General features: G+C 40.2%; 1 protein-coding gene across 1 annotated transcript in view; it reads right to left on the bottom strand.

Moving 5' to 3' along the window:
• ZSCAN12 (zinc finger and SCAN domain containing 12) overlaps window positions 1-4863 on the bottom strand; it is a 14095-nt gene extending 9232 nt beyond the window's left edge. Inside the window, exons 1-2 of the mRNA XM_007449237.1 lie at window positions 4444-4863; window positions 470-614 (exon numbers count right to left, since the gene is read on the bottom strand). Coding sequence (XP_007449299.1) covers window positions 470-614; window positions 4444-4863 — 565 coding nt within the window. The remainder of the gene's footprint in view (window positions 1-469; window positions 615-4443) is intronic.
• Between the last annotated feature and the right edge of the window lie 5759 nt (window positions 4864-10622).

Here is a 10622-nt window from a genome sequence, read left to right as displayed (position 1 = left end):
GAGACACACACACACACACACACACACACACACACACACACACACACACACACACACACACATATTTCCCTGCACCATCTGAGAGTTAGCTGCAGACATCATGGAGCAAAGGTTTATTTAAGTGAAGGAGGCAGGAGATAGTCAAACTGGAAGATAATGGTATTGTCTGCTAGGATAAAGGCTAAAAATAGCAGGGAGGTCAGTATAGAGGAAAATAACTGTCAGAAGAACTAAACTAAGTGATTTCAAATAAAATAAAGGCAGAATTTTTAAAATATTAATATAGAGAGAAAAAAAGAGCTGTAGAGTGACAAACCAGGCTGCCTGAGGTCTACACATGAGCCGTCAGATTTCTAGAGAGATTTTCCTGACTTTAATGATCAGAAACAGCACAAAGTACAAAACAGCCCCAGTGCCCTGTGTTAGCCCCATCTTCCCCTTCCTCCCAAGGTGGGTCTTTCTTCTTTACCTTGCTTCTTCTGGGCTTCAAGTTCTGGAGATTCACACTTTAGCTGGGCTTTCACAGACGGGAGGGACATTCTGGGTTCTTGTTCTGTTCTTAGAGCTACCATCTCCTGCAAGAACATTTCCTGTTCCTCAGTGTGGACTGAGACCTGAGGTAGATGAGATATAACTGAGATACTCACTCTGATAACATTAAACAGAACAGTATACTATTCATGGCAGTGGCACCCAGCTCTCTGAAACCTGAAATAAACTTCTTTCCAGATATCAGCTTACCATAATCCTACTCATTCTTCAAGGCCAACATAAATGTCACCTCTTCTGAGAAACCTTCCCTTCCCCAGCTGGAAGTAATTTCCCCTATTCTTAACAGTTAAAGAATGTTGATTGTGCCCCCTTTTACTTCTTTGTCTATGCTCAAAGAAATATTTACCCCAAAAGCTCTTCCTAATAGACTCTGCTCTTCTGAGGTTCCTATCCCACTTCTTTCTGGGAAGATGATCTTATCTTCTATTTATCTAAGATCATAATCATCTCAAAAAATCATCTCCCCTTCACTTTATCTATCTCCACTCTCATACTCTTCTCCTTCCCTTGTATCTTAGAGGAAGATGTCTTTTGTTTTTCAAGGCTTGTATCTACTTTTGCCTTCAATCGCATCCTTTTCCACTTCCCTTTGACCCCTGCTCCTTCAGTTAACTCATTTACTCAGCAATTTCAGCCACTCTGTAGCTTCCACTACTCCACGGGCCCATTTCCTCTTGCCTTTAAAAGTAATAGGTTTCCCCAGCATGGTATTATAAAAAGCAGGGCTGGAATCACTCTAGTTACTTACTCTGATCCTTAGTTTAGTAGCTCTGTCACCATGGGCTAGAAATTCTCTGAGATTATGACACCATGCCATGTAAAGCACTTCGCACAAGAACTTGGCATACAACAGGCCCTCAAGTTACTTCCCCATCCCCTTCAATGGCTAAATTTTGTAAATAAGAAATCACCATACACTGGCTCTATTTCCCTGACATAGTTTCATTTTGTACTCTCTCCCTCAGAATAAGAGCCAAAATCAGCAGGTACTATCTCAGATGTATAGAAAAAGTTGTTTTGATACTTCAAATTTTGGGGAGAGGAAAGCAAAAAAAAGGCCAGTATAGTGAACTGTGCCTTTTGTCCCTGGATCTTCGGTTAGGCCTCATAAATCAAGCTGTAAACTCCACTAGCTACTCTCAGCAGCCCTCAAGGGAAAGGACTTGTTGACAATACAAACTCAACATGACTAACACCAAATTACTTTTGCCTGCACCTGAAAATCCCATTCTTTCTTTCGGTTCTTCCTACCTTCCCGGCCACTCCCCAGTTTCCACTGCTGGTTACTCCCCTGATGATCCCTTTTTGTCTCATGGCTTTAAATACCACCCATATTCTGGCAAGTCCCAATTTTATATTTCTAGCACAGATTCCCACCACTGAATTCCAACTTTTTATATCCAGTTGCTTGCTCAAACTTTCCACTTGGATTCTAATAAGAATCTCAAAATTTACACATTCAAAACCTAACTCTTGATTCCTTTTACCATCTCAGTGAATGACAAACCCATTCTACCTGATGTTCAGACTAAAACCCTTGGCATAATCTTTAACTCACGTTCTCTCACATCCCGCAACCCATACAGAAACAAATCCTCTCAAGCTCTACCTTCAAAAGGTATCCAGAATCCAATCACATCTCACCACTTCCACTGCTACTATCCTAGTCCAGGCCACCAGCATCTCTTGCCTGGATTATTGCTTATAGCCACAGCCTCCTAAACTGGTTTCCCTGCTTCTAACTTTGTCCCCTATGCCTCCCCTAGTCCCACCATGAGCCCCAGTGTAGAACTTTTCCAACATAGCAGGTAGTAATTATGTTAAAATTTAAGTCAGATTAAATCTCTCTTCTGCTCAAAACTCTCCAATGACTTTCCGTCTCAGAATAAAATTCGAATTCCTTATAATGGCCTACAAGTCCCTTGTATGGTTTGATCTTCTTATAACTATCTGATTTCATCTCCTCCTTGACAAATACATCTCTACCATGACAAGCACATTCTCACCTTAGGACCTATCCATTTACTACTGATATTTCCCCTGCCTGAACACTCTTATCCTAGATGGCTGCATGGCTTGCTCTTTTAATTCAGATCTCTGCTCTAAATGTCACCCTATCTGAAAATCCTTCCCTGACCAGTCTATTGAAAACAACACAATCTTCACTTCTTCCACTATTCCTTTTCTCTGCTTTACTGTTGCTTCTTTAAATATAGAATTTATGACCACCTGATGTATTATACATTTGTTGATTTTTTGTTTACTGTGTCCTCTCAGTAGACTAAAATCTATCAATGTAAGAGCAGCAACCCTCTACACTTTGTTCACTGGTGCATTCCCAGTGCCTAGTAAACAACAGATAGTCAATAAATATCTGCTGAATGAATGAACTTTTCCCAATCCACCTTCGCCTACAATCTTGAACTCTGTTAGAAGTGTCTCCATTATGCTCATCTTTCAACCTTGAAATCCCTACTGTTTAGCCTAGACTAGACTGCTCAATAAAGAGTTCTCCATTCTTTCTTCCTTCTTTATACCTCTACTCTGTCATCATTTTCAATTAATTCTTACCTAAAACATGCCTCTTCCTTCACAGTCACACTTTCATGACCCTATTTTAAACTCAGATCTTTCTGCCACATGCTCCTTTCCTCTTCAGTCTTTGTACTTCAATGCTAGATTATATTTCCTTTTTATTATTTCACCGTTTATACTCTCTATACCAAGCTTTCTTAGCCTTGATTCTATTGACATACTGGATCAAATAATTTTTTGTTGTATAAGGCTGTTCTTTCCACTGTGAGATATCTAGCAGCATCCCTGTCCTTTAGCCACTAGATGCCAGTAGTACCTCCCGCCGTTAAGACAACCAAAAATGTTCCACGACACTGCCAAATGCCCTCTGCGGTACAAAATTGTCACCGGGTGAAAACCACTGTCTTTTATCAACGCTAAAACAAACCAAAATAGTCCTACATAATTTGGTTCTTTTTTTATATCTTGGCGTTAGTAAAATTCATTTAGACTCAGAGAAAACAGATTAGGAGCTTCTGTCCTACAGAATAAAGTCTAAACTCAAGAGGTTGGTATTCAAGGTCCTGGACTCTGTGCTCAACTCTTCTACTCACATCTCACCTTTCCAACTTAACTGGGCTTTCAACTACTCAAAGAAACATGGGTCCCATGACCTGCCCCTCCCTCCTAACTTTCCACTCTGCTCCTACATCTCATTCCTCTGAGATGGTGACTTTGATGTCTCCATCTTTTAATCCTTTTTTTTTTTGCGGTACGCAGGCCTCTCACTGTTGTGGCCTCTCCCATTGTGGAGCACAGGCTCCAGACGCGCAGGCCCAGTGGCCATCACTCACAGGCCCAGCTGCTCCGCGGCATGTGGGATCTTCCCGGACCGGGGCACGAACCCGTGTCCCATGCATCAGCAGGCGGACTCTCAACCACTGCGCCACCAGGGAAGCCCCTATCTTTTAATCTTTTATTGGAGACAAGGCAGTGGATATATCTGCAAAACTTTATTTCTTAATTATTTGTATTGTTCAGCAGAAGTGATGCCCCTTTCAAGAGGCTGCTGCCCACCTTGTTACCATCATCTTTCTAACATTTTCTCTCTGCCCTACAAGTCTTCTGTTTCTAATGTTTCTGGGCAGCATTTCATCAAACAGAATTTTGTAGCTTAATGGAGAAATACATGATCCTTCTACAGAAAACACATAAATAAGTTAGGATTATGTTAACCAATGTTCTACGACACTCAGGCCCCTTTCTGATGCACCAAAGTGTCGAGAATACGTTTTGTGAAATAATGTTAGACTTCATTCTGGCCTAGAAATCCCTAGTTCATCTTTTCTCAAACAGAAACCACATCTTTGTTCTCACCTGATATCCTGGCTCATCCAACTCTCTCTCTAAATCCTCCAGCACAGTCACCACCTCTTCCCCACTCTGTGGATGCTGTTCCTGGACCCAAGCTTGGAGCTCCTCGGGCAGGATGGTTAGGAATTGCTCCAACACCAGCAGTTCCAGAATCTGCTCTTTTGTGTGGGTCTCTGGCCTCAGCCACTGATGGCAAAGTTCTCGGAGTTGGTTCAAAGCCTCACGGGGTCCAGATGTTTCCTGGTAGCAGAACTGCCTGAAGTACTGTCGGAAGACCTCCCTGCTGTGGGTGGTGTTCTTTTGCACGTTCTGATCCTGTCTGGCGGTACACTTCTTTTCCTCCCCCACCTCCTCTTCCTCTATCTTTATTTCCAAAAGCTCATCCTGGTCCTTGTTGGCCTGGATGGACCAAGTAGATGCCATCATAGCTGTGCAAAAGCTTATGAATGCTTCAAGCAAGATCTCCTGTGCCGTCTCTTTCTGGCTGGAACTGAAGAAGAAGCCATCATCATTAACACAAACTACGCCAAAAACAAAAACTGAAAATTCTAAGAATTTAAAAATGCATTTTGAAAGCCGCCTCCAGGTTAATTTTCTATATGCAGGAAAACACTCTGATAAAAAAGACTCAAGAATAGACTAATTTAAAGAGAAATATTAAGTAAAAGGTGCTAAGTTGTTTCAGGACTCTAAGAAAGAAGAATAAGACTTCGTAGGAAACATTTCCACTTGATGATAGAAAAAAGAACAATTAAACGGAATAAACAAACATTTACGGCAAACAAATAATAATAAAAAGTTGAGACATCCTTGATTAGCTGCTTTTTAAATTTTTTAAATACCCAGATGTCTGGTGGAAATCGTTTAGTCATAAAAGCGGCAAAGTCACATGAATTTATTCTTTCAGGGGCCTAATCTCTCTGCTCCTCATTCTTCATTTATCAAGCGAAAAGGCTGGAGACATTGGTCTTTAAGACTTTCTTCTACCCTCGCGTTCTGTGATTTTAAATCTAAAGGCAGGCCCAGGAAAGAGGCCCTAGGACGCCAGTCAGCGTCTGTGAACCAAGACTGTTCAGAAATGTCAGAAGGCGCATAATTCAAGAAGGGTACACCGCGCGAGACAAGCCCGGGAGGGATGGAGCGCACAGCCGGGTCGCTCCTTCATCCCCGGGCTCCGACCCACTCTCCGAGGGATTGGGGGTCGGGGCTAGCTGCTGCGTCAAGGAGCTTCTCGCGGATCCACCTAGGCAAGTGAGGCCCGGAGGCCGCCCCACTCCAGCCGGGGCCGAGAAGGCCGAAGCACCCCTGCCTGCCGCGTCCGCAGCACAGGACCGCTCACCCGCAGCCCCAGGACGCCAGCAGCGGTTTCTCTCCGGGAACAAGAGGCTGATGCCTCGAACTGCTTCGAAACCGGAACCCACCAGTAGCGACCCATAGAGGCCGGAAGCGGCCGCGAAGTGCGGAAGACCGGTTCACTTCCGCCGCCGCTCTAGGAAGGGGGCGGGAGGGGCTCGCAAATCGGTAGATCTCCCGCGCGCCCATGTGAGAGGACAGCTGAAGACTCACAGGCCCGCGGTTTCGCGATATTGTTTTCTCCTGCTCCTCTTCGGCTGGCTAGTATCTCCACTTCCCCCGACCCGATGGGCGGTCGAGGCTTGGCGAGCCTACCTGTGCTAGGGAAATCCCATGCTTTTTCCACTCTCACTTTTATTTGGGTTTCTGCACCTTTGATGTTCAAGATGCCTCAAAAGGATGTTTTCCCGAGGTCCTTCCCGACTCAGGAAGGGACCTCTTCCACACACACTTCTCAAGGGTCAACCTGGTGCTTTCTGCCTGCTTTTTCACCTTCTTCGGTTCTCTCTTATGCGCTGACGATAATGATTATACATCTGAAAACCCATAGGGTTCAATGGGAAAACTAAAATATCATTTAGTAAAGTAGCAAGATATAAAATTAATACACTAAAATCAAGAGCCTTCCTATATGCAAATAACCAGTGATAAAGTTACAAGATATATTGGAAGAGAATACCGAATTTACAATAGCAACAACCAAAAAGCAAGCAAACAAACAAAACAAAAAACAAGAAGAAAGAAAGAAAGAATAATTGGGAATAAGCTTACGAAAAAATATGCAAAACCTGTATGGGGAAAACCTCCTGAAAGGCCAAGTGTATACTTAGACAAATAGAAAGCTATATGCCAACAAGACTAATAAGAGTTTTGGCTCGAAAGACTCACTGAAGAAGTCAGTCTTCTAAAATAAAAGTATCAACACATATTGTTCTAGAATTAGACAAGTTGATTATAAAGTTGATATGGGAAAATAAGAATAGCCACAATACCCTCTGAAAAAAGAACAATGGTGAGGGACAGCCTAATCGGATATTAGCACATGTTATAAAGCCTCTATAATTAGGAGTGTGATATTGTGTAAACACAGAAATAGACCTAGGTACCTATGGATATTTAGTAAATGATGGTGGCATCTCAAGTTAACAGGGGAAATGACAGACATGTAAATAAGTTGTGTTGGGACAACTGATAGCCATTTGGTCAAAAATAAAATTGAATTAATATCTCCCATCACACGGCACAGTCAGGATAAATTCCAAATGGATCCAAAAACCAAATGTAAAAAAATGTACCTATACATGTATTAGAAGAAACATGAATAATAATTCTAATTCCCTGGGAACAGGGAAATCTTGCCTAATAATGCCTCAATTTCCAAAAGCAATAAAAAATTAAATTTAATCAGATAAATCTGACTAAATAAAAATAAAATGAATTGGTCATCAAAAAACACCATAAAGAAAAGTCAGAAGACAAATGACACGCTGGAAAAATGTTTGCAACATATCACAAAGGACTAATATCCCTAATATACAAAGGATTCCTAAAATATTTCCTAAAAAGAAAATAGCCAATAACCCAATGGATAAAATGGGCAAAAGAAATGAACAGTTGACAGAATAAGAAGTTGTAGCAGCCCTCAAATGTCTGTAAAGATGCTCAGCTTCATTCAAAATATAAACATACAAACTAAAAACTACACCGAGGTGCCATTAGTCATTTTATCTGATTGGCTCAAATCCAGAAGTTTGACAATATACTCTATTTATGAGGAAAGAGGAACTCTTATACATTCTCAGTGGGAACACAAAATAATACAACCCCTATTTGGAAAAATAAGAAAATGTAGCAAAAGCACTTACATAAGTTTACCCTTTGTCCCTGCAATACCACTTATAGAAATCCATCCCAAAGACATTAACAAATATATGAAATGACATGCATACAAGGTTATTCGTTCAAGTATTCAAGCTAAAAGACTGGAAACAAACCTAATGTCCATCAATAGGTGACTGATTGACTAAACTGTGGCATAACTACCTAGGCAGCTATAAAAAGAAATGAGAAATCATGATGTACTGCTATGGAATGACTGACAGGTGCTGATAGCATACTACCTGTGGTAGGCAGAATAATGACACCCCCTCCCCCAAGATGTTTACTCCTCACCTAATCTCCAGAACGTGTGAATTTATTATGTTACATGACAAGGGGGAATTCAGATTGCAGATCAAATTAATCTAATTCTATTCAACTGATCTTAAGGTAGGTTTTCTTAGTTGAGAACCAACTTGTTGTGTTCTAATAAAGCTTGATTTCTGGACACTGAAGTTCGAATTCAATATAGCCTTCTCATATCACAAAACACTATACTTCTTTTGGTTTTTTAAATTAAATTTTATTTTAATATAATTGTAGATTCATATGCAGTGTAAGAAATAATGCAGAGATCTCATTTACTCTTTACCAAGTTTCCACTAATAGTAATATGTTGCAGAACTATAGTACAATGTCACAACTGGAATATTTACATTGCTACAGTCAAGATACACAACATTTCCACCACTACAATCCCTTTTATGAACACACCCACTTCCTGCTCACTCCCATCTTCTCATTAACTACTGGCAACCAGGACTCTGTTCTCTGCTTCTATAATTTTGCCATTTCATATTTGGTTTTTTCATCTCTGTTTTCTTCTCTTGCCTTCTTGTAGGTTACTTGAATGTTTTTTAAATTGTATTTTATCTATAACATTTTTGGTGTATCTCTTTGTATAGCTTTTTTAGTAGTTGCTCTAGGTTTCATATCATATAGACACAACTTAGCACGTTCTATTGGTGTCATCATTTTACCAGCTTGAGTGAAATATAGAAACCTTACTTCCCTTAAATCCTTTACCCTCCCCATTTATAATTCTTTTACATATTTCCTCTAAATGTATTTAGCACCACATTAGACAATGTTATAATTTTTGCTTCAACAGTTAAACGTAACTTAGAAAAATCAAGAGAAGGAAGCTTATTGGATTTACCCATATTCCTTCTTCTTTCCTGATTCTTCTATTTAGAGAAATTCCTTTTGCCATTTTTTTTTAAATTTTTTTTTCTTTTGCCATTTTTTAAAGGTAGGTTTCCTAGTGACAAATTCTATGTCTTACTCATCCGAGGGTGTCTTGATTTTCTCCTTTACTCCAGAAGGATATTTTCACCAAGTATAGGATTCTGGCTTGACAGTTCCTTTCTTTCAGTTATTTAAAAATACTATGTCAATTCCTTCTGGTCTCCATTATTACTCATAAGAAATCCACTGTCATTTAAATTTTCTCCTATAGGTAAGATGTCATTTTTCTCTGCTTTCAAATCTTTTGCCTTTGTGTTTGGGAAGTTTAATGTGACATGGTTTTGAATGGATTTCTTTGGGCTTATCCTGTTTTCATTTTGATCAGCTTCTTGAATCTGTAGGTTTACATCTCTTGCCAAAACTGGGAAGTTCTCAGCCACTACCTTTTCAAGTACTTTTTCAGCCCCATCCTCTTTGGGACTTCAATGACATGAACATTACATCTTTTCTATAGTTGCACAGGTCCCTGAAGTTCTTTGTATTAGTTTCTTTTGGCTTCTATAACAAATTACCACAAACTTGTGTCTTAAACACAACAGAAATTTATTCTCTCACAATTTTAGAGGCCAGAAGTCTGAACTCAAGGTGTTGTCAGGGCTGTGTTCCCTCCAGAGACTCTGGGGTACAGACCCTGTTTCTTGTCTCTTCCATCTCCTGGAGCTGCTTGCTGGTCATGCCTCGGTGTTCCTTGGGCTCGAGGCCATATCACTCCAATCTCTGCCTCCATCTTTCCATCACCTTTTTCTCTGTGTCTAACCTCCCTTTACCTCTCTCTTATAATGATATTTATTATAGCATTCTGGACCCCCCCTGGATAATCCAGGATAATCTCCTTGTCTCAAGATCCTTAACTCAATCACTTATTTTGCCATATAAAATAATATTCACTGTTCTTCAACATAAGGTAATATTTATAGGTTCTGGTGATTAGGAGATAAACATACCATTCAGGGGCTATTTTTTCAGCCTACTACATTCTGTTCCCTTATATATTTTTTTCTCCAGTCTATTTTCTCTCTGTTGTTCTGATGGAGTTATTTCTGTTGTTTGATCTTCTACTTCACAGATGCTTTTTCTCCATTCTGTGTTGAGAATGTATTTTTCAGTTCTCAAATTTCCATTTGGTTTTTCTTTATATCTTCTATTTATTTGCTAGGACTTTCTATTTCCTGACTGAAGCTTTCTATATTTTCATTGTCTATATTTTCTTTTTTTTTACATGTGTTCACAATTTCTCATTGAAGTTTTTTTTTATTAATCGTGGTTGCTTTGTCAGATTAATTCTAACATCTCTGTCAGCTTGGTGTCGGCATCTTTTAATTTTCTTTTTTCATTCAGTTTGAGATCTTCCTGGTTCTTGGTATTTGAGTGATTTTTTATTGAAATGTGGACATTTTGTATTGTTATGAGACTGGATCTTAATTAAACCTTAGGTTTCAGCTGGTTTTCTCTGAAACTACTGTGGCAGGGGAAGTAGGGGAGGGTGACACTGAGGCAATGCCAGAAAAGGGCCAGTAGAGAGTCGGGACTTTCACCATCACCCAGCAATAACAAGTCTGCACTCACACAGTGTCTGTGGTGACCATGTGGAAGCCAGAACTCCTACCCCTACCCAACAGTAAGGAGGAGCTCAATGTAAATCAGGTGGGGAACCTGGACTTCTATCTGGCAGTAATGAGGTGCTACCTTCCCCTACTTTCCCT

This window comes from Lipotes vexillifer, unplaced genomic scaffold (genome assembly GCF_000442215.2).
Source record: "Lipotes vexillifer unplaced genomic scaffold, Lipotes_vexillifer_v1.1 scaffold657, whole genome shotgun sequence".
NCBI lineage: Eukaryota > Metazoa > Chordata > Mammalia > Artiodactyla > Lipotidae > Lipotes > Lipotes vexillifer.
The sequence above is the reverse complement of the archived record's forward strand: the minus strand, read 5'-3'. Positions and strand labels throughout refer to the sequence as shown.